The following is a 23308-nucleotide window of genomic DNA, read 5'->3' on the forward strand; positions in this document are numbered from 1 at the left end:
GTGTGGGGGTGGAAAGGTGAGGAGGTCCAGGGCTGAAGGTTATTCCTGAGCCCTGAACAAGAAGAGGTCCAAAAAAGTAAGTGAAGGTCAAAAGCAAAAGCAAAGTACAAATAAGCAAAAAGCAAAAAGCAAGAAAGCAAGAAAATCTTGCCAAAGCCGCCCCCCGTAAATCGTCAAGAGCTCCCGGTGCGGTCAGATGCAGGTCACTTGGAGAATGTGTGGACAAGACGACCTGCGAGTGGGGTCGCGCGGTGGGTAGAGATGCCGGCTATGAGAAACTTTAGATTCGGGGAAAAGAGCTTTGGCCTGAATTGCGGCTCCCTTGGGAAAGGGGGAAGTAAAAATAAAATCAGAAAAGAAATGACGATAGCACTAGGCAGGAAATAGGGAATAGAGGGAAGAGAGGCAAGGCAATAACCATGCAGCCACAAGAGAGTTCCGAAGCCACCTTAAGGTCCAAAAAAAAGCTGGAACTGTCTTTTCTTTATTTCCCCGGGTTCGGCGATATTAAGTAGCGTGCCCGGGGAGCCGTTGCGAAGGGGTAGAGTTACAGTTCGCAGGGCGCCAATGCGAAAGAGCAACACATGACTCTTTGGAGAGGGGCGCTTAGGCTCTTCCGGCTTGTAGCGCACTTGCGGCATGCAGATTGGCTTCGGGGCGGTTGCGCCCGTATTGAGGATACAACTAGACGGCGGAACTACGAACCCAAGAGTCATGTTCACATTCTTTGATCTACGAGGAATATAGACATCACCAGAGCAGGGAAAATCATCCATCGCAGTAGATTCCTTGTACATCACCGTTCACGCTGGTGAAGGCCTCAGGCAGAGATCCTTATCAGCACGTGCAGATAGGCAGCTCCACCTCGAAAAATTTCCCCAAAAGTCGCTCTCCCGTTATCCGCTCGAAGCTGCAATACCATCGGCTCATATTCGCTTTGCCCAGATTCTCTGGGAGGTTGAGGCTGAAGGGGCTTATATTGTAATTGTCCTCTTCCCGATTGCCTACCGTGCGATTTTGGTCACCTTTCCAGAGCCCCATTGCTGGGCTTTTATATCATCCGACAGCCGACTATAGACAGAAGGGAAAAAAAAAAACTTTTTGAGCTACAGTCATGGCACCCGCTCCCACCAACACCGACTGGTCGGTCGAATTTGACACCAAAAGAAGAGACCATCTTTTCAGGAACCCACCAAAGGACCACACTGCGTTTCCCTCCCTGGCAGAGTCCATTAAGCCCCATGTCGACTCGTTCAATGCGATTTTCGAAGACAGCAAAATTCTCCAGGCTGCACTGAAGGACATTGGCACGAAGACTTTCCTCGATGGCGACATTGAGACAGCGGAGCAGAGAAAGCTCCGGATTGCAGAGGGACGCCGACCTCCCAGACGGAACCGACTCAATGTCCGCGTGAGAGAAGTCTTCCTCGACAAGCCTACCCTTCCTCCAACCAACAAATACAGCACCAAGAACCGTGAAATCTACCCTTCGGAATGCCGTGAGCGGCATGCGACCTACCGTGGCAAGCTTCGTGCACGACTCGAATACCAGGTCAACAACGGGGACTGGATGGAATCAATCCGTGAGCTCGGCCAAGTCCCTATCATGGTCCGCACCAACCGGTGCCACCTAGAGAAGGCCTCCCCCGAGGAGCTCGTCAACCATAAGGAGGAGTCAGAGGAGCTGGGAGGTTACTTTATCGTCAATGGTAACGAAAAGCTCATTCGAATGCTGATCGTCGGCAAGCGGAACTATCCAATGTCCATCATCCGTGGTTCTTTCGTCAAGCGGGGTCAAACCTACACCAAGTTCGGTGTCCAAATACGATCTGTTCGACCGGACCAAACCTCGCAAACCAATGTCCTGCACTACTTGTCTGACGGGAACGTTACCTTCCGTTTCTCATGGCGCAAGAACGAGTTCCTGGTCCCCGTGATGATGATTCTCAAGGCGCTCGTGGAGACCAACGACCGAGAAATCTTCGAGAGCATTGTCGGCGGCGCCACATCAAATGGAATGAAGAACACTTTCGTCACTGACCGTGTCGAACTTCTGCTACGAACCTACCAGGCCTACGGTAAGCACAGCAAGTCCGACTGCCGCTCTCACCTGGGCAAGTCTTTCCGCCCTGTGCTCGGCGTGCCGGCAGATATGTCGGACTATGACTGCGGGACCGAGTTCCTGCGCAAGGTCGTGCTCCCGCACCTGGGAAATTACAATGTCACTGAGACTCAGGACTACGACAAGTTCAAGATGATCATTTTCATGATCCGCAAGCTGTATGCCCTGGTTGCTGGGGACTGTGCTCCCGACAACCCGGATGCGGTTTCTAACCAGGAAATCCTGCTCGGTGGGTTCCTATACGGAATGATCTTGAAAGAGCGTATTGAAGAATGGCTGCGATCATTCGGTCCTATTGCCCGGGACTGGTCTATCCGCAACAACGGAGCGACCTTCACCGACCCGACATTCGAGCGCGATTTCTTGTCAAAGATTGTCAAGCGCTCCAATGAAAACATTGGTAATGCGCTCGAATATTTCCTCTCCACCGGTAACTTGGTCAGTCCCACTGGTTTGGATTTGCAACAGACCTCGGGTTATACCGTTATGGCCGAGAAGATCAACTTCTACCGTTTCATCTCTCACTTCCGCATGATTCACCGTGGTAGTTTCTTCGCACAACTGAAGACCACCACTGTCCGAAAACTGCTCCCCGAGAGTTGGGGGGTTCTTGTGTCCTGTCCATACTCCGGATGGTTCTCCGTGTGGTCTGTTGAACCACTTGGCGCACAAATGTCTCATTGCCACCGACAACCTCGAGGTGTCTCACATTCCCAAGGTCCTGGTCCAGCTTGGTGTGCAGTCCACGTCCTCTGTGGCTTTGAATGATAGTGTCGTTGTGCAGCTGGATGGTCGTATCATTGGCTTCTGCTCTCCTCAGCAAGCCCTCAAGATCCACGATACGCTGCGTTACTGGAAGGTTGCGGGCAAGAACAACATCCCCCGCGACCTGGAGATTGGTTATATCCCCAACACCAACGGTGGACAGTACCCTGGTATCTACATGTTCTCACAATCCGCAAGAATGTACCGCCCCGTCAAACACCTTGCCCTGGACAAGACCGATTTCGTTGGACCATTCGAGCAGCCTTTCATGGAAATCGCTTGTGTGGAGTCCGACCTGGTTCCTGGCGTTTCTACCCACATCGAGTTCACCCCCACCAATATGCTCTCCATCGTGGCCAACATGACCCCATTCTCCAACTACAACCAGTCGCCCCGTAACATGTACCAATGTCAAATGAGCAAGCAGACAATGGGTACCCCGGGCACATCCATCGCCTTCCGTACCGACAACAAGCTGTACCGTCTGCAGACCGGTCAGACGCCCATTGTTCGTCCTCCACTCTATAACGCCTACGGTCTGGACAACTTCCCCAACGGCATGAACGCCATTGTCGCCATTATCTCTTACACCGGTTATGACATGGACGACGCTATGATCATCAACAAATCCGCCCACGAGCGCGGGTTCGGTCACGGAACCATCTACAAGACCAAGATCCACTCTCTCGCCGAAAAGGAGCGCCGCAAGTCCCGCCGCGAAATCACGAAGCTCTTCGGTTTCGCCCCAGGCGACGAAGTCCGCGGTGACGTGCGCAACCTGATCGACGAAGACGGCCTCCCCCACATCGGCATCCGGGTGAAGGAGGGCGACAAGATCGCTGCTTTCCACAACGTCCGCTACGACGCTGCCTCGGACACCTACGTCAATGTCGACGGGATCACCCATTACCTCAAGTACAAGGATGCCGAAGTTGGCTACATCGAGAGCATCCGCATCATGGGCTCAGAGAACGGAAACGAGCCTATTCAGAACATCAGCGTCAAGTACCGTATTCCCCGTAAGCCGATCATCGGTGACAAGTTCTCCTCCCGTCACGGGCAGAAGGGTGTGTGCTCGCAGCTGTGGCCCGCAGTCGACATGCCCTTCTCCGAGAGTGGCATGCAGCCCGACCTGATTATCAACCCTCACGCTTTCCCATCCCGTAAGCCTTCCTCTTTCCCTCTTCCTCTTATATTCCCCTAAAACCCTCCTTCTAACAATGCCTAGGAATGACAATCGCCCAAATGATCGAATCCATGGCCGGCAAATCTGGCGCTCTCCACGGTCACCCCCAAGACTCCACCCCCTTCCAATTCTCCGAAGAGAACACCGCCACCGACTACTTCGGCCACCAGCTCCGCAAAGCAGGCTACAACTACTACGGCAATGAGCCCCTGTACTCCGGCATCACGGGCCGCGAGTTCGCCGCCGACATCTACATGGGTGTCGTCTACTACCAGCGTCTGCGTCACATGGTGAACGACAAGTTCCAGGTGCGAACCACCGGCCCCGTCAATGCGTTGACCGGGCAGCCCGTCAAGGGTCGTGCAAAGGGTGGTGGTATCCGTGTGGGTGAGATGGAGCGCGACTCGCTTATTGCTCACGGTGCAGCCTATCTGCTGCAGGACCGGTTGATGAATTGCTCTGATTCCCAGCTTGCGTGGATCTGTCGGGAGTGTGGCTCGTTCTTGTCTACACAGGTGGCGGTTGCGGGCTCGGGCTCGGGCTCGCGCGCTCGTGCGGCTATTAATCCTGGTGCTGTTGCGGCCGCGGCGAAGGCGGCGCCGAATCAGCAGGCGCCTGGCGGTGCGGCGTCCGTGGGTGGGGCGCTGGGTGGACAGGCTGGTATTGTGAGGTGTCGTCGGTGCGCCCGTCAGGCTACATTCAATGATTCGAGGGCGGAGGCTTGGGAGGATGGTACTGGGTTGCGGTATGTTGGGGGTGATAATGTTACTGTTGTTGCGGTGCCGGGTGTGCTCAGGTATCTGGATGTTGAGTTGGCGGCGATGGGCATCAGGATGAAGTTTAAGATTGACAACTAGGGTTTTTTTTTTCCTTGGAGATTGCCGACTTCTGGTGTTTGTCGGGTAAAAAATGTTTGGTTTGTTATGTCATAGATGGAGCGTCTTCCGGTATATCTTCTTTGAGGTCTTCTTTTTCTTTCCTTGTTCATATTTGTACGCATCTATACGAAGCTCCAATATCATTCCACGTCTCTCGAACTTGAAAGATTTGCTCGCTGGCAGCTCTTATATACTCGTGGACACTGGTATAATAAATACAGGCCACAAATACCCAGATTTTTGATGGATCGTTGCTTCATCACGATGATATTGAGATACTACGCCGTCAACTTGTCTCGGTCTCCAATATTGAAAATCCCGTTTACTTTCAGCTGGGCTATACTACCTGTGAACAACGGACTACTACAAGTATAGGTACTAGTGTCCACTTCGCCTGCGAATTTTCTTGAAAAATACACGCCTGGCATAGGTCTCCAAGGAGGTCAATCTTCAGTGTTTCGGCTGCTGTTGTCCACCGCATAACGGGGTATTCCTTCGTCAAAGGAGGGGCAGGAACTAGATCCTTTGCTCCAGGTTGCTGATTCCCAGAGTTCATCTATCGCTTCTTCACAGACAAGGTCTAGATTGCCAACTTGGGGATCATGCTCGCATAGTATCCAGGCTTACTGCAATCTTGCCTCATGGCGCCTGGGACTTGGACAATTGGTCGGTCAACCTGTCCAACCGATGCAAAGATCTTTGAAGAATGGCTAACATCAAGCTAGATCCCGCTATACTATATATGGCACGTTCAACACAGGACTGCGATACCGATCATGGACGGCTGAGCTACGCTATGTCTCGACGCGACTACCCCGACTACTATTACAGCGACTGCAACTGTTGTGGTGGCTGACGCCAGCCGGGTTTCCCGTACTTCTGCTGTTCGATAGTAAACGGAGATGACCTTCTCGAAACGTGTTTTATATGTCACAAATTCGTGTGATCTCTCTGGCCAAATATCAGTCACTGCTGGAACAAGCACCCGCAAAAAGCGAGGAAAGACGGTTCGTGGCCGGAATAAAGCTTTAGTAGCTTGTACTTGAAGAGAGCGAGCAAGCACCATCATGGATGCACGACGTCAGAAAACCCCTCGTACGAAGGGTTATTCGAATTCGACGATTTACTGTCGTCGGTGCAGGCCTTGAAAAGGCTAGTGCTGCTCTCTGTGAAGTGCTCGTCTGGGGTGTGGTATTCAACAGAACGCACAGACGATCCTGTCTTGCGGGGGTACGGGCGACGAATCCAGGTTCTGTCATTCTATTGTGGCTGTCCAGGAGGTCCGATATCCTCTTCGACCGAGTATCTTACCGGGGGAGTAGCGAGCATGAGTTTCCCTGTCTTTAGCATGTTTGTGCTCGTCTGGCGGGTGCTATGTCTACCTGGCTGCCGGAGATATCTGATCGAGCTGAGCCATCTTCAAGTTTCAGGTTGGCTATTTAAGATAGCCTTGATTTCATTCAAATACAAAATGAAAAATTCACTACAGGAGAGCAAAACAACCATGAACGACCAGTCCTATTACTGTAGTTGTAGGCTTATGCACTACATAACTGGCTTCTACGATAGAAGAGTCTCAACTGAAGAACATGTGAAGTTCTAGTATGGAGAATAGTACACATTCAAGCATATCCCGAATCCCAACCCGCTTAAAGCTCAGAGGTAACGTTAGAGAACTCGCCGTGGTCCAGCTTTGTCTTCCAGAAGATGGGGTTCATATCATCGAAGCCGTGGTGCACCCAGCCGGCTTCCGTGACGTGGTAGCAGTTAATGAAACCACCGGAGTAGGCATCACGGTGCATGGCGGCCAGGATGGCACGGCGGCCCAAATCCAGGGCCTCCTGCTCGGTCAAGTCGTACTTGTAGTTTGCGTCTAGCACACCGTAGGCGAAAGTCTGACCAGATCCCACACAGAACAGGTTTCCTGGCAGTCGGGTGCCGTCTGAGTCGATGTAGTAGAGCGCCGGGCCTTCTTGGGGAGTTACCTAGAGAGATTATGATCAGTTTTGGATTCCAAAGCACATGTGGCATTTCGCAAAAGCGGAAACGTACACCTGCAAGCATGGTACCCATGCTCAAACCGTAGCCCTTGTAAGCATAGGTCAAATTGGCGAGGATCTTGGATGCAGCGGCGACAGTAATGCGGCGCTTGTGTCGAATTTCTGTATCGAATTAGCATAAGCCCAATCTCCTCATGATTGTCGTCTCGGGAGACATACCGTGCAACGTGCACTGCTGACTCAAATAACGCAACCAGTATTGACAATCCTAGAATCTGTCAGCGGCGGCTCTTCCAGAGCCTCCTTTCGCGATTACTTACCGCCGCACCACCAGCCATGGTTCCCAAGAGACCGGGTGTAGGGTCCTTTGAGGGCTTGTCCTCTCCTCGGCTCAGCCGTGATACGGGGATAACCTTCTTGACTGTCTGACTGGCGATCCAGTTTCCGGCTGTTGCACGGGAATCGGTACACACGATCTATTCGGGATATGCGTTAGCGATCGAATCGCGACCAGGGCAGCTAATCAGTTTGTCGACGTACGATACCGCCTTGGAACCGGAAGGCCAAGGTTGTGGTTCCGTGAGCGAGCTTAATGGGACAGCTGGGATTGGAGTGGTCATCGGTCATGGCACGGAGGAATGAGGCATGCTAGAAATCCGGAGGAAAAAGAAAGACCGTTAGCCAGGTTATTCCTGCTAGCATTGTGATGGTTGTTCCTTCGGCCGGGAGCTTGCTTAGCTATTGCATAGCTGATGCTCTCCCGTGACAGAGACGAGGGTCATCCTCCATTCTGCAGTCACAGGCGGCTTTCGGGGTTACGGCAGCAGACCGGCAATCGAAACTCACGTTATCAACTGGGGGAAGAGCGAATTTGAGGGAGAGTGGAGGGAGACCCGAGTCGAGGTCTTGTTGCTCTGGGTCGGAATGGAACTCGTTCTGGTGCGCCGGGCGCGAGTATTGGGCAACGAGCTTGTCCATGGTGATTTATAACAGGCAGCGGTTGGAAGAAGGAAAGGGAGTCGGGATGGAGTGAAGGAGAAAGTGATGGTGGTAGCTCCGGAGCTTCTTCAGGTTCGCCTTAGCTCGACGTTCCGCGTCACTTGGGCGCCTACGGTCACGTGCGGGTCATACAAATCGATCAAGCATACATGTAGAAAGGGACAACATGGAGACCTTCGGTGACTTTTCAAGTACAAAACTCAATTCAGTTCTTCTGTTGGAATATCCGACGCCTTTAATCTTGAAGATCGTTTTTCGCTATTCGTATTATTGATGCGATACTTTGCGCAATTCAAATGGTTTCTCCCGTCTTAAGAATCAACATAGACTGTAGCCATGCCTTTTGCTTAGACTCCATTGTTTCAAGATATGATCGCTCCTGAATAAATATTGCCTATTGTGCGCTAATCCCGGGTAGCACGTACCTACCATACTAGCACTTAGCTCTTGCTTGCATTGCTTGAAGTTTCTTGAATTGAAGCCCATCAGCCCGAGATGGGCTCTGTAAACCGAAGGTCTTATATCTTATCGTAGTCGATCTCTGGTTGCGAGATATAAGAGGGTTCAAGCTGTCAGGAACTTGAATCAGCTAGTTGAGAAAGATGTTCGTGAGCGCTGTGTCATACAAAGAAGTGGTAATAATTGGAACAGTCTTGCGGACCACTGCCACTATTCCTGAATAAGGGTCTTTTCACTCGAGTCAGCTGACATGAGGATGAAAGAGCTTTTCAGCTTATTGCTGACTTCGTATTAGCAGTGTTGTTCTTTAGGGCACGTGGATTTGAGTTCAGCAGCTCCATGCTGGGGTAATGTCACGTGATTATCATCGCCTGAAACCTTCAAAGCTCCCTCGCGTTGGATGGAATAAGTTTCTAGACGATGACCAGTTTCAGAGCTCGCTGAAAATATTTATACGAAACAGAGAAACACGTTCTGTAGCCTAATTATTTCCGAGACTGCGGACAATTTTTCCGAGTTGGGCGTGCGTGGTCGCCAAGGCCCAAGCCACTGTGACGTTGCGCCGCAGACCCTGAATTTCTGGCCTTGCAAGGCTGGGCGATGTGAGGAAGAGCCAAGGCCGAAGGCAGACATGATACTATTTGTGTCCGTAGCTGGGTCCGTGGCACTAGTCTACGGTAGGTGATCCATGAGCAGATACTGGGAACTTGAGACTGTCAATGGGTGATAGCGTCTCCTCCGCAATTCAGCCCTAGACTTCCTTTCTAGTTGATTAAGGTAGGCGAGCTCCACGAAGAAGATTGGCCCTGTTGACATCGCGCTACTTTGGTCGTTAGGCGAGGACACCATAAGATAGGGGCACCAACTGCAGTCGCGCTACTGTGCGACCTTTGCGGGTACTCCGTGGAGCACAATCATTTTGCGGCGAAGACCCAAGGTAGCGTTCTAAATCCTAGAGCAGGACTTGGTGTTTTTGAGTCTCCTTGGTGGTACCTGGCGCATCAATCGAATAGCGGATTCACTAGTCGGTGTACAACGCGAGGGCGCGCAAAAGTCTATCCTAATGTGATGTGTCCTATTTGAAATCCGACCGAAACAAATCCTCTTTTGACACCAGAGGGTCCGGGTGCGTTCTGTGGAGTAAATAGGGATTTTTCCAAAGTGGATGGGGCATATGTCATCATGATGCAGGAAGGTCGTCTCTGATCATCCAGTGCTCCCTTTGTGTATGTAGAGAAGGCCCATGAAAATCAAATTTTGACTGCGAAGGACGCGAACTGGGAGTTTCTCACTGGCAGTGGAAACTCGATCTTTGATGAAGGGGAGAGGGTGCAAAAGGGCGGACGCGAACAATTTACCCCCCTAGTTTGAAACCTGATTCCGCTGCAGCCTTGGCCCTTGGAAGATCAGGGTAAGCAAGGCTTTTCCAGAGCATCCAGGCGCTATGTGACAAGCAGACTTGGCCCAAAGACCCACCACGTCGGTTGGATCGGCGTGGATCGGCTCTAGGAATAATGGAAGGATCATACTGGGGTCTTGGATGGGCCAACACAACCTTGCGTCTCCCATGCCCCCCGGCCAAGAGCCGCCGGATGCTGCGGAGTTTTCATTATGTATGAGCCTTTCCGCATGTCTGCAGAAATCTGAGAAACCGACTCATCTTCGCCATGCCGGAAAAGGGAATCTTGTCGCCGACTCTCTCCAGCGACTACGGCTTTTCCCAGCATCTGTTAAGGTCATCATGGACGAGGCATCGCACGATGTTACGATCTATAATATTGTTTGCAGTAATTGCCACCATTATCATCTTTCAACATAGGTTCATCTCAGCCAATACCGTCGATCAACCGATAAGTACGTACGAGCTTGTGTACCCTGAACAATGTGTCCCCTGTCGGCGACTCCATACTAACCGTTAAACAGGGACCCCAGAAGAACTCGAGAGATCACCAGAAGACATCGAGAAGGACAAGGCAGTCCATGAGATTTCACAAAAGATACACGCATATGGCTCAAATTCAACCACTATCGGCCTCGTCCTATCAAAGACGAGGGCAGACGACCTACGATGGCTTCGAGACTACATTCAAGAGCAGTAAGCTAGTCTTCCACCCAACAAACCCGCATGGAAATGACACTAACATAATTGCTCCACAGCCCCCAAAATACTCCATTCGTATATACAACAGATGACGACCCCGAAACAGAGCTCCTCATCCCCCAGTCCTTCCGAGGCCGCGAAGTAGCAAGCTACCTATCCTACGTCATCGACTACTACGACTCTCTCCCACCCTACTCCATCTTTATCCACTCAAACCAAGACCAATGGCACAACGACCTTTTCGGCGTCCGTACCGACTCCGTCCTCCCCGCGCTCCGGCTGCAAGCTGTCGACGCAAAGGGATATCTCAATCTCCGCTGCTCCCTCTTCCCGGGCTGCCCGACCCACGTGCACCCGCATGCACCCACCCAAATCGACATCGATAATCACGATGTCCGCTCCTATTTCACGCAAGTTTACGTGGATATACTAGGTGGCAGTCTAGAAGACGTCCCGCAGGAAATTGGCGGCGTCTGCTGCGCCCAGTTTGCGCTCAGCCGGGCTCGGATTCGGCAGCGCCCGAAGAGCGATTATGTTCGGATGCTCAGATGGGTCAATGAGACCAGCGTCCCGCTCATGGATAGCCATGGAGTGGGCTGGGTGTTTGAAACGTTATGGCATGTTGTATTTGGGGAGGAGGCGGTGCAGTAAGTTCTCTTGATATTGGGTCTCGAGGTGTTCATGTGGAAGCTGACAATCTCGTATAGTTGCCCCGATTATGACCAGTGTCGGTGTGATAATTTCGGCTGGTGCGGTCCCTTCCCGTCCGGAAAACTGCTTACTGCGGTTACTCCGGCGATCTCGCATGTGTAGGGTTGATTCAAATTTACGGTGCGCGGCATGATTGACCGGAGTTTGTGTTGATAGATTATATACCCGTCTTATATTTCAGAAATAGTTCCCTTTTTTTTATGGCTCAAAAGCTACCTCCTAACAAGCTACCTGAAAAGCTATGGAATCACGAATTATTCTTACTGCAGAAGTCTTTTCATTCCTCAAACAAGAAGAACCAGTTAGAAAACTTTTTCCAGAAATATACGCAAGAACTTGATTGACGTTGATTACTGAGTCGCATACATACAGCCGAATTCCTATGTTATTCAACATAGGTACTTCCCGAATTGAACATTTGCACAATCAAAAATTGACGTACGACTCCGCATCCAGACTAGTAGAGAAGCACAGCCAGCTTCTTACTAAACAACGACTGCAGTGGGAGCCTCGGTCTCGATTTTAACCGACGAGACCTCTTCGGTGATTCCATTTACACCAGCATCGTTAATCTCGCTAGTAATGCTCACCGAGTCCCGTTCGACCTCCCGGGTCTCGCCCTCTTCCGCGAGGGCCTCGGGGCTAGCCAGAGGCTCAACACTAGGCTTCCACGCTCGGAGATCAGTCTCGGCGTCCTCGAGAACCTGGCGCGCCTCGGACTGACGATCATAAGCATGGCGAGCATCACCAGGGACCATAGGCGTATCGTCAACGAATTCCAGCAGACGGCGCGCATGACGAGCAAGAATAATCTGCTTCTCCGCACGCTCGATGACAGCCGCAGTATGGAGATCGAACGCCTCCTTCAGCTTCGACCGAATCTAAACCCAATCAAGTCAGCGGACCTCGCACCCTCACAGCATCACCCTCAGCTCAAACATACCGTGTTCGACAGCTGCGCCTCTGCGACCAAGTTCTGCGCCTCGGCCCTCACCAGCTCATGCTCCAGCGTCGCCAGCCGCGGGCTGTTCGGATCCTTGAACTTCAGCTTCGCGATCTCATCCGTCGCCTTCTGTCTCTGGTCCCGCGACGGCTGCACGGAGCTCTCCATGTTCCGGATATGCTTCAGCACGGCGCGGGAGTCCTCGAGGTTCTGTGCAAAGAAGCCTTCCTGGTCCCCGATCTCGGCGAGCAGCACGCCCATCTTGTCCGAGATGTCCGAGATCGTGTCATCGCCGGTCGACTCACCCCATTCCGAGAGCTGGGAGGCGACGGAGGTACGGCTACGGCCTGCAGTTTCGTGGGCGTTGATGACCGTGTTCTCTGTCTTGAGCAGCCGGGCCATCTTGCGGCTTAGTTCGGGGCCTTGCAGGCCCCGGAAGTTGGTGATGAAGTTCGGGCCCCCGCCGGAGGTATCCCGGTGACGAGGCCGGAACGACATGGAGCGACTCCTGGAGATTGGGGTAAGTTGGGTGGTCTATCTGAAGTGGGGTGCGGGGGGGGCAACATACATGGCTGGTTAGGTGAAATTTGAAGTGTATGTGCTTGGGTTGTGGAAAATACAGAGTAAGAGCCCGGGGTAGGTTACTGTGCAGATTGCAAGACGAGGGGGGAAGAAAGAAATAGGACGAGGCGCACCTGCCACGATGACGGGCTCGTCGTCTTGCCTTTTTGGCCGCAGTTGGTCGAATCTCTTGCCTGACGTCATTTACGGGAGGGGCGGATGTGGTCGAACTATGCGTAATTACCCTGCGGCTGAAGGCAAATTCATGGATAACTTATCCGGGTGAGGTTTAGCCTTGAAAGTTAGTGAGTGCGCACTGGCAGGTCCGGAGCTGTTCACGGTCATGGCGCCGATCATGCTGATCATGGTTCACAGATCTTATCTCCGTGTTTCAGATCGTCCTTGACGTGCGGATCTCCGCTAACCATTCACTGTAGCTCAATTCTATGTCAAGTCCAAAAAGCCGGTCTATTAAATGGCCTTTTCCATATAAGCAAACCTAGGTTCCCCTTTCCTTGATCTGCAAGTGTGTAGCAATTCGCAAATCGACTCAACAGCAGGCAAGCCGATCACCGTAGGGCCTCAGTGGGGCTGTCTTCAATCTACTGCAAAAAAGAGCAAATGCCCCTAACACGCCAATTCGAATCGCCAAGAAGAAGCTCTGTAGCCATGAGTAGCAGCCCCCCATTTCAATTCCTCAGCACGAACTCCTCAAACCCGGATCATCGACAATTGTCCACAATTCGACCACTGCCTCTTCTCCACACCCCGCACCCCCCAAACCCACCACGAGCGCCAAACCAACAAGCCTCGTCCACGGCTCACTGACACAGCTCCTCCTGCTGGACCCACCAAATCCCCTCCCTCCATTGGGCGACAAAGAGTCACACTCGATCTTCTCTGCACTATCTCCGCCCCCAGCACAACCCAATTCAGGCATCCAATTTCACCGCTTCGGGATCAGAATGAGCTGAAGGCGGCTGGGGGAGAGGGGAGATGATGGTCAAGAATGTTGAAGGAGCCGGGGCATAGTCGGTTTTGGTCGAGGCCTGGGAGGGTGTGGCTAGTGATGAGATTATGAAGGAGTTTGAGATTAGATTAGGCTTTGGGTAACGGCTGGAAGTAGGTCATGGCGGGTAAAGCTTGAACAGTGATGTGTATTAATCGAGAAAAAATTTGTCACTTTCTTCGGGCAATCTCAGATCAGATAATGAATGGGAGTTATGATACATCAAAGATAAAAGCCATGAAAAAAAAACCATAGACCCGAACCTCCAGATCCGCAAACCGACGAACACCAGGAGCTGATGTGCTAAAACGAGTAGTGCACCAGCAAATCAAAAATTGCGCCAAATCGAAACCCCGTCCTCCCGCTTAGGACATTTCATCTGCGTCAGGGTGATGACTGTGCTCATTGTCCGAGGCATGGAATGCGTCTCCGAACGCCGAGTCCATCTCGGGAAGATCGAGGACGTCGTTCTGCTCCGTGTAAGCAGCAAGGGCGTCGCCGGCGCTGTCGATGTTGGTAAAGTCGAAGCCGGCCTCCAAGCTGCCGTCAGGCACAGCATCTTTGTTATCATTATTCACCATCACCCAGTCGCCGTTTTCGCCGTTCGCGCCACCCCCCAGTTGGTCGCCCAGATCCATGTCCACGTCACCGGGGATCTCACTGTTGGACAAGGGGACACCATCGCCGTTGGGGTCGAAATCGGTGAGAAGGTTCTCGGCCTGGTCCAGCACCATGTCACTGGGGAAAGCTTCCGGCTCATCCTTCTGTTCGGGTTCAATCTTCTCCAGCAGACCACCCTTCTCCACGCATGAGACTTTGGGTTCGGGCTTGATCTGCTTCTTCCAGGCGGATTCCACATCGCGAACGATATCGTCAACCTTGTACTTGGCCTTCTCTTCGATGGGGTTGGCCGGGCCTTCGCCATCCTCGTCCGGGATGATAATACGACCTTCCAGCCTCCAAACTTCCGTACCAGTCTCCGCAGGGTCCGAGGCGGCGTCCCGAAGACGAAGCTCAGACTCCTTGAAAAGCGAGCTTCGGTTGAAACGCTCCATTCGACGGGAGTGCTGCTTCTTCAATTTTTCAATCTCCGCGGTCATATCGGCGACCTTCTTAGCCACACGCTCCGTGAACTCCTCGGCCTTAGCTGGCTCGAGCTTGGTGACCTCAGGGACCTCGGCATCGGCTCCTTCTTCGCCAGCAGGGGCGTCGAAGATCCCCTGCGTCAAGGTTTCAAGCTCACCCTTGCGGCCGAGTCCTAAGGAGACGGGAGTGATCTGGGAAATAGCGTAGGGAGAGGAGAAGATCTCGTTCATCCACTCGTGATGCTGCATGTAGCGCATCTTGCTGACATCACGCGGCGTGAGCAAATCCAACATGTCACCACTTGAAACATCCTCGTCCTCCAAAGAGAAGTCGCCGACTGTCGCATTGACTGCCGACGGTGGGGGTCGGCTCGGGCGCGGCTGTTTACCCGCGGCCATACTTATAGCAGCTGCGTTGACAGCCTGAGGGCCTCCCGGCGGGTAAAACCCTGGTCTGCCCTGGGCGTTGGCCACGGCGGGTTGCTGAGGCTGCTGGAAGCCTTGTGGACCCATTTGGGAGGGGAAGGGGATTGTCGGCCAGCTATTTCGGTCGTGCAGCATGAACTCCTTGCGAGCCAATTGGCCTTGGCTTTGCAGGAATCGGCGTTGCGCCATCATAGATTGAACCTGGGGGGTTGGGGGGATGCGATTGGCGGCCATGTGGTCTTGCTGGGGGGCCCTCGAGTAGTGCACGATCCACAGGGCTGGGTCTGGTTGCGGGGCGTTTGGAACCTTGGAGGAGACAATGCGATAACGTCTGCGAGAGTGGGTGGCGACGTTCTCGTTCCGAGGATTGTATCCGCTGCGGTGGAGAAACATTTCGACGGTCTGTTGGATATTGGTTAGATAGTGAATTTCTTTATACCGATCTGTATTGTGCGACGTACGTAGCCCCGAGCTTCGAATGTATATGCTTGCTCGGCGTCGGCCCAAACATATCCGTCGCTGGAGAAATTGTTGCCAAGGTGGTTCAGTGGCTGCCAGGTGAGCATGACAGTACCGTCAGCTGGGCAATCTAAGAAAGTCCAATGCATGGGCTTTGATTGGCAGATTCGGGGAGCGCTGTTCAGGTACTCGACGGCGGTCTCATTTGGCATCATATGAATGTTCGGATAGCGGTACTGCGACACCAGATGCATGTGCGGCAGCTAATATCATTGCGACAGGTTAGACAGTATCCAGAACGGTGTCGATCGCCATAGAGACTTTGCCAGCGACAACGAAATGGCTGGGGTTACGTACCAGCTGCCCGGGCATACGGCTGGCCGGGTCATCCATCTTTGCGACGACCCTTTTCAAAAAGGGACTCTCAATTCACTATTTGCGATGCTCGTACAAGATTGATGAGGAATCCAATGGCGACGTGGATGACGAGAAAGCGACGATCGTGGGACTTGAACGGTGGCGGTTGGAGCTCCTGCAACGCGACGCGGGAGGTTTTTTGATGCGGCGCGGGAGGCGGAAGAGACCAGAAGTGCATTACACCTGAGGCAGAAACCACCATTGGGGAAGAAGATTTTGCGCAAATGCAAATTTCCCTGTTTTATTCCAACCTAATCAGCCATTGAAAACAGCTCATGGTAGATTTAACTAGTGGCATACTGGCCTAGTTTTAGAATCACCATCAATTTGAAGGAAATGCCAGCAAGTCCGGATATTGGGACTGTTCAAATATATATAATAATTGCAGGCACCACCACATCGATCTTACCGTTGTTGATGAAGCTTAGCGGGCAGAAAGAGCCAGATGATTCGAGACCGCGCAATTGAGTAACTATGATGAGCCAATAGTGTCTCCAGCTTGAAGCTGCTTTTCTCTCCAGATGGCAAGTTCCGGCCCTGGATTTCCAAACCCTTCCGATTTGAGGACACCTGGGCAACCTTGATTCGTTTTCTCCGGGACATGAGTTCACGTAGGTTCACGAATGCTTGCAACTTTGCAGTTCTTGATCAGTACCCCGGGCGGGAGTCTTACATTGGCATATAGAGGCTCGGGACAGTGGATACCAGTACTTTTATCCACTTGGAAAGTCGGCGGAGCCGGGCTCAATCAAATGAGATTTATCTGATGAGAGCTACCTGAACTCTGTGCATAGATCCTGAGGAGAGCAGTGTGTATATATAATTCTGTAACCCCACCCCTGTAAAGCACCGGTGGAAAGTCTGCATGGGTCGCCTGGGAGCTCCTTGCACGGTCTTTTCGCGCATTCCAAAGCTCGGACTTTCCCTCGGCCACTTCTTCAAAAGCTTCGACCCCGTCTGTGTGCCTTACCCTGTTCGCTCATTGGTAGCCCTATTCTCTGAAGAGCATAGTGATCACCTTCCATAGAGCATGCACTTCGCTATGATTTATAGAAAGCAAACCTTCTGGGCGCAGTCCAAGCTTTCGCAGGACCCACAGCAATGCGGGCCCCACAAAGAACCACTAGATTCGGCAGAATAAGCACATCTCCGGCGTGGATTTCAGTCGGTGGAGAAAGAACCTGCGATCGCGGCGCTCGTCACACCAATCACATCTACGGAGAAAGGGCGATCAACGGAGAAGCGGCCTGTTCATTACGACATCTTGTTGATCCCGAATTTGGGCCTGAGCCCCCGCACTATTAAAGACCAGGCGCCCCAAAATCGAGATAAATTTTTTTTAAAGCCAATCCCACTCCCCTCTGTCCTGCTGTGGGCCCGCCTCCTACCATGGGTTTCTTTGGCAAGCGCAATGACTCTGAGGATCAAATCCAGGAGGCAGCCCCCGAGCCAGATGTCGAGAAGGTTGTACCATCTGCGCATCAGGAGAGCGACGTAGGTCAATCGGCGGCAGGGCCAATGCTAGCTCTACCAGACATTGATCCGAAATTAGAGCATAGGGTCTTGCGCAAGTTGGATCTGCGCCTTACAACGCTGGTAGCCTTCTTTTGTGAGTCTCGATGTGGTTTTTCTTGTGACGCTCGCCATGGAAACATCTTGCTAAGCTGTGTCGCAATTTAGATTTACTTGCTTTCCTCGACCGAAGTAATATCGGGTTCGTCGTTATCCGTTGACGCGAAAGGGAGAATTGTCAATTATCTAACACAGAAACAGCAATGCCAAAATCGCCGGAATGTCAACAGATCTCTCTCTCACAGGCGAAAAGTACACGTGGCTGCTCACAATCTTCTACATCTCGTATGCCGTTTTCGAGTTCCAGGCGATAATGTGGAAGGTTGTTAAGCCGCATCAATGGTGTGCGTTCATGGTGTTTTCTTGGTAAGTCGAGACGCTCATGGAACGCGATGTATTGGGGCTCATAGAGACATACATATAGGGGCCTCGTTTCGACCTGCCAAGCTGCAACACAGAACTGGCAAGGGATGATGGCACTCCGGTTCCTCATGGGGATATTCGAGGCCGGCTTTGGCCCTGGTGTACCTTACCTGCTCTCCTTCTTCTACCGCCGCCACGAACTCGGTCTCCGTTGTGGCATGTATTTTGCTGCCGCTCCACTCGCCAATACCTTCGCGGGTGCGCTGGCCTACGGAATTACCTCAGGCCATGAGAGCATTGCAAGTTGGCGCGTGCTCTTCCTGGTGGAAGGATTGCCTGTTGTTGCTTCTGCGCTTCTTGCCTGGTTCTTCCTGCCGGATTCTCCCGCGACAGCGAAGTTCTTGACAGAGGAAGAGAAAGAGGTGACACGAATTCGCGCCATTGCGCAATCTGGTGAGCCGGACCGAAAGCTCGAGATTCAATGGAAAGAAGTGGTCGAGATCTTATTTGATCCCAAGGCCTGGCTGTTATCTGTAAGTCTCTTCGAGAGAGCAATGGGCTGTGAATTTGCGCTAATGTGTCTCTGAATACAGTTCATGTACTTCAGCTGCAATGTCAGCTTCTCCTCCTTGTCGGTCTTCTTACCAAGTATCCTCAAGGAGATGGGGTTCACGTCCATCGACGCGCAGGGCCTGACTGCCCCTGTTTTCTTTGCCTCATTCCTCGTGACCCTTGCCACTCCATGGATTGCAGATCGTCTCCAGCAACGTGGATACATGATTGCTGGACTCTCATTAATCGGCAGTGTGGGGTATATTCTGTGTGCCACCGTGAAAACAGTGGGTGTGCGGTACTTTGGTGTCTTCGTGGCTGCGTGTGGAGTGTTCCCGGCGATCGCCAATCTTTTGCCCTGGGTACTCAGTGAGTCATCGCCTTCCCCTCCCGCAAAGAAGCTCTTAAGGCTTCGAATCTTCCGATAAGCATCCGGAGATCAACGCTGACTGGAGGCCTGTTTAGACAATCAAGGATCTGATAGCCGTCGTGGCGCTGGCATTATCCTCATGAACCTGATTGGACAATGTGGTCCTTTCTTGGGAACTAATGTGTTTCCTGATTCTGAAGCTCCACGATTCCTTCGGGGCATGTGGATTTGTGCTGCATTCATGCTGTTCAACACATTTCTCGCCCTCGTACTCCGGTTTTACCTGGTGTGGATGAATAAGGGCCTGGACAAGAAGTACGGGCCTAAGGTTGCGGTCGACCCTAGCAAGAAAGAATTGTCTCCCGAGGACAACTATGGAGCCGGCTTCAGGTATGCCCTGTAATACCATAGAACGGCCGAACACCGATCGTTGTGTGTTGCTGGTTTCTGCCGTGGCTCTATAAGCATTTGTGATGATAAAATGATGTCAGATGTCTACCATCCTGATATGTGCGATGAAAAGCTAGGGATTGGTGTTTTCTAATGTCTAGACGAAACTATCAATCCAAAAGCACTTTGATTTTTCCGGTTTAGTGGGTTTCATCTGACGGTAAACGTCGACAAAGCACGAGACTGGACGATAATGAGTCGGACCAGAGTCCCCCGGGGCACCCACTTCTATCCACAGGTACACACGGCGAGAAAGGCCCGCCTTGTCCACTAGGTCGCTCTCTATACAGCCAGACATGACAGTAAGAACTATTTACTCGGCAGTTGACCTTATTGACGCGTTCGAGAATCAATTGTGAGTCTACTAAGCACGAGACCGCTGGTTTATGGAGATTCTATTAGTAGCTTAGATTGTAAAACCATGGACGCGTCCAATGTACAAACAACGTCATGATGCGGTTAACCCCAGCATTCCCCTCTCTGTTCACCGGTCGCTTTTTGACTTTAGAGTGCGGATAGACTCGGAGGCGATGACAGCACACAAACCTAAGTCCAGACTCGTAAGGCGGGGTTGTGGCACATTTAAGGTCGTCTGCCCCCTCACTTTCGGCCTTTTCCTTCCAACTTCACTGATCTTCATTCAATCGAATCAACTGCTACCCCAAACAAACAGTAACTATCACCCTGCTGCCAAGGTAGATAAGAGCTAACATGCCTACAGCTCAACCGAATAAGTACATCAGCCCACTACTGTGGGAAGCCATGGAGTTTCTTTGGCTGGAATTATCATCCCTTCGGGATCAAGGTATCTTAAAATAATAAGTGCGTGGGCCGGTGTTCGTTCCTACAAAGCTGGGCTCTCCAGAGGTGACTCGCGACATCCTTTCGGATATAATGAGAAGCATCTGGAGTTCCGCCCAGCGGCGTGGGTTCGTCCTGAGATTATACGGCCAAAACTTGATCTGGATAATACCAGCGAAAGGATCATGCCTTCCCTCCCCCTTATAGTCAAGTATACTAACATAAGGCAAAAGTCATTTCGACTTGATCCCCCACCATGTCTCCTCCTGCTGCTATCTTCGAGCCTGCTACTGCCCCCACTGGCATCAAGACTAAGAATGTTGTCCCCGAGACTACTTCTACCGTCCTGACCGGCCAGGGCCAGAGCAAGCTGTTGGAACAGTTCGGCGGCAAGTGGGACGAGTTCAAGTTCGCTCCTATCCGCGAGAGCCAGGTCTCTCGCGCGATGACTCGCCGTTACTTTCAGGACCTGGACAACTACGCCGAGAGCGATGTTGTCATCGTCGGCGCCGGCTCCTGTGGCCTGAGCACCGCCTACGTGCTCGCGAAGGCCCGTCCGGACCTGAAGATCGCCATTCTTGAGGCTTCCGTCTCTCCAGGTGAGCCTCTCCTTCCTGCTGAACTAGTCTATTCGAGTCAAGTTACTAACTGCGTAATCAGGTGGCGGTGCCTGGCTCGGCGGCCAACTCTTCTCCGCAATGGTCCTCCGCCGTCCAGCGGACGTCTTCCTGACAGAGCTGGGCGTGCCCTACGAAGAGGAGCCCAACAACCCCAACTTCGTGGTCGTCAAGCACGCCGCCCTTTTCACCTCGACCCTGCTGTCGCGCGTCCTTTCCTTCCCCAATGTGAAGCTCTTCAACGCTACCTGCGTTGAGGACCTGATCACCCGGCCCGATGGCGACGGAGTGCGTCTCGCTGGTGTGGTCGTCAACTGGACGCTCGTGACCCTGCACCACGACGACCACTCCTGCATGGACCCCAACACCATCAACGCGCCCGTCATCATCAGCACCACCGGTCACGACGGCCCCTTCGGCGCTTTCTGTGCCAAGCGCCTTGTCTCCATGAACACCATCGAGAAGCTCGGTGGTATGCGTGGCCTGGACATGAACCTTGCGGAGGATGCGATTGTCAAGAACACCCGTGAGGTCACCAAGGGCCTTATCATCGGTGGTATGGAGCTGTCTGAGATCGATGGCTTCAACCGCATGGGCCCTACCTTTGGTGCGATGGCTATGAGCGGTGTCAAGGCTGCTGAGGAGGCTCTCAGCATCTTTGATGAGCGCAAGCGCGAGTGTGCTGAGTAGATTCTGTTCTCAGAGTATTCCGCTATTCGCTCGCTTATTAGGAGCCACTATCTAGCTTCAAGTTGTTATGATGGATTGAATGATACGCCAACACTCATTTGGTGCACGCATTATTTTTTTCTTCTTATGCGTAGTCAAAGTAAATTGGCCCGGGCTGGCTGGTATAAATGGAAAGGTGTATTATGCATTAAGAAATGTGCTACGAGAACTCAGCATAGTCTATAAAATCGTGAATCGGGATATAGTTACAAGCAAATCAAATCGCTCACTCGCAGGCCTTAACCGTTTACTTGGCCTCATCATTAGAACCACGCCCACCCGCCCGCTCAGCAGCAATAACCAGGTTCTGTGCATTTCTGACCTCCCATTCGAACTCTTTCAGAGCTCGAAGCTCACTGGACACAAAAAGCCCGCCTATCAGGCCATCGAGGATCCCGGCCCCGAAGTTGAGAGTGCTCACAAGAACCAGGATAAATCCGATGTAAGTACGATTTCCGACCCACCAAACCCCAACAAAGCATCCGATTGAAACTATGACGGATACTATGAAGTGGGCCAATCGCCAGCGGCGCTGTGAGCGCTCGCGGAGCACATATTTATCGATCATAGCGATAATCTGGTCATATGTGTCCGGCGAGAGGGCAGAGTTGGGAGATACCTGCTTCGACGACGTGGGATGGAGAGGAGGGGGAGTGAGAGGATGCAGGAATATCAGCTGCATTGGATGAAACGGGAATAGATATAGGTTCGGTGGAGCGAGTAATGACTGCCTCCACAGCGAAATGATCGCTCAGAGAGCAGCGGAGAGTAGGATGGCGCTGCGTCATACTCACCCGCGCAGACTCGACTGACCAGCGTGACTTCGGGAAATCCGGCGGATAGCCACCGTCGCCAACGAAGATATAATCAAGACGCTTTGCGCGCGGATCAGGGACGTCCTTCTCAATGTTAACCTCCTCGCCCTTTTCAAGACGCTTGCGCAGAGGTTTCGACCAGCGCCAGGTATTGAAGGCCCCGTCGCAAGTTGCACCGTTTTCTGTCAGATTAAATTCCGCCGTGGGGATAGGCTTGTTTCTCGCCTTCTCAACTGCGTCAACTGCAGCGCCGACGGATGAGTCTGGGTGCAGTTCCCGCCAGACATCGCGCACAGGGCTCTGCGCGGTGATCAATCGGTGTGCAAACGACGAGGGCAGCATGTTGAAGTCGCCTAGACCAATGACCAGATGCCCCCGCTCAGCAGCTCCACGCATAAGCTTCGAGATCTCCCACGCCTGCGCGGTTCTGTGACAAATGTACGAGTCATTCGGTTCGCGTTCATAGGGTGCATGCAAGTGGGTTGTGAAGACCTCGGCGATGTCGTCAGCTCCAGGGCCGAAGCGCACTCGGGCACAGCCCACGCCTTTGCCCACGAACCAGTCGCCGCGGAAGAATGCTGTTGGTCGTCCATTTAACGGGTAGGCGTACATGCTGCTCTCCTCGATTGGCCATTTCGATAAGATTGCGAGGCCCGCGCCGAAGATGCCGCCGAAGTAGAATTTGGCATAGGGGAGGATGTGTCGGGTTTGGTCGCGGATGCTTTCGTAGTCTTGTTGTGTCCAACATTCTTGCAAGCCTACTATTTCGGGGGGTGGGTTGGCGAGAGCAAGCTGCCGGCCGATCTCCGCAAGACGTTCATGGCGGTAGGTTGCGAGGTACTTGAGCCCCCAACAATTGAGGGTCAGGATCCTGATCGAGTGAGGAGTCTCGGAATCGAGGGAGGCCATTGGGCCGAT

At 52.5% G+C, this 23308-nt stretch overlaps 8 protein-coding genes across 8 annotated transcripts; 4 read left to right on the plus strand and 4 right to left on the minus strand.

Moving 5' to 3' along the window:
• Positions 1-1114: 1114 nt before the first annotated feature.
• Positions 1115-4930, plus strand: N7468_010639 (DNA-directed RNA polymerase I core subunit RPA135; the record flags this gene model as incomplete). Its single annotated transcript, XM_058479934.1, has 3 exons — positions 1115-2773; positions 2823-4050; positions 4116-4930. The coding sequence occupies 3 exons, from the start codon at positions 1115-1117 to the stop codon at positions 4928-4930; spliced, it is 3702 nt and encodes a 1233-aa protein (XP_058325457.1).
• A 1670-nt stretch (positions 4931-6600) lies between these two features.
• On the minus strand, positions 6601-7929 carry pre2 (proteasome core particle subunit beta 5; the record flags this gene model as incomplete). Its single annotated transcript, XM_058479935.1, has 6 exons — positions 6601-6936; positions 7004-7113; positions 7171-7219; positions 7272-7427; positions 7492-7599; positions 7798-7929. 6 exons carry the CDS (start codon positions 7927-7929, stop codon positions 6601-6603), a joined length of 891 nt encoding a protein of 296 aa, XP_058325458.1.
• Positions 7930-10199: 2270 nt separating this feature from the next.
• N7468_010641 (DUF3431 domain-containing protein) lies at positions 10200-11323 on the plus strand (the record flags this gene model as incomplete). Its single annotated transcript, XM_058479936.1, has 4 exons — positions 10200-10263; positions 10333-10504; positions 10567-11152; positions 11237-11323. Coding segments are annotated over 4 exons (909 nt in total), but the record flags the coding sequence as incomplete, so codon positions are not given.
• Positions 11324-11706: 383 nt separating this feature from the next.
• N7468_010642 (uncharacterized protein) lies at positions 11707-12698 on the minus strand (the record flags this gene model as incomplete). The annotated part of the gene is made up of 2 exons (XM_058479937.1): positions 11707-12102; positions 12165-12698. Coding segments are annotated over 2 exons (930 nt in total), but the record flags the coding sequence as incomplete, so codon positions are not given.
• Positions 12699-14099: 1401 nt separating this feature from the next.
• Positions 14100-16097, minus strand: N7468_010643 (uncharacterized protein; the record flags this gene model as incomplete). The annotated part of the gene is made up of 3 exons (XM_058479938.1): positions 14100-15647; positions 15707-15967; positions 16062-16097. 3 exons carry the CDS (start codon positions 16095-16097, stop codon positions 14100-14102), a joined length of 1845 nt encoding a protein of 614 aa, XP_058325461.1.
• Positions 16098-17510: 1413 nt separating this feature from the next.
• Positions 17511-19381, plus strand: N7468_010644 (putative MFS transporter; the record flags this gene model as incomplete). The annotated part of the gene is made up of 6 exons (XM_058479939.1): positions 17511-17730; positions 17802-17835; positions 17895-18059; positions 18118-18589; positions 18650-18977; positions 19074-19381. 6 exons carry the CDS (start codon positions 17511-17513, stop codon positions 19379-19381), a joined length of 1527 nt encoding a protein of 508 aa, XP_058325462.1.
• Positions 19382-20485: 1104 nt separating this feature from the next.
• Positions 20486-21536, plus strand: thiA (thiamine thiazole synthase; the record flags this gene model as incomplete). The annotated part of the gene is made up of 2 exons (XM_058479940.1): positions 20486-20828; positions 20890-21536. 2 exons carry the CDS (start codon positions 20486-20488, stop codon positions 21534-21536), a joined length of 990 nt encoding a protein of 329 aa, XP_058325463.1.
• Positions 21537-21822: 286 nt separating this feature from the next.
• N7468_010646 (inositol phosphosphingolipid phospholipase) lies at positions 21823-23299 on the minus strand (the record flags this gene model as incomplete). The annotated part of the gene is made up of 2 exons (XM_058479941.1): positions 21823-22251; positions 22370-23299. The coding sequence occupies 2 exons, from the start codon at positions 23297-23299 to the stop codon at positions 21823-21825; spliced, it is 1359 nt and encodes a 452-aa protein (XP_058325464.1).
• Between the last annotated feature and the right edge of the window lie 9 nt (positions 23300-23308).

The sequence above is a fragment of the Penicillium chermesinum genome, assembly GCF_028974085.1.
Source record: "Penicillium chermesinum strain IBT 19713 chromosome Unknown utg000009l:1.0-952002.0:1.0-954369.0, whole genome shotgun sequence".
In the NCBI taxonomy this organism is placed as follows: domain Eukaryota; kingdom Fungi; phylum Ascomycota; class Eurotiomycetes; order Eurotiales; family Aspergillaceae; genus Penicillium; species Penicillium chermesinum.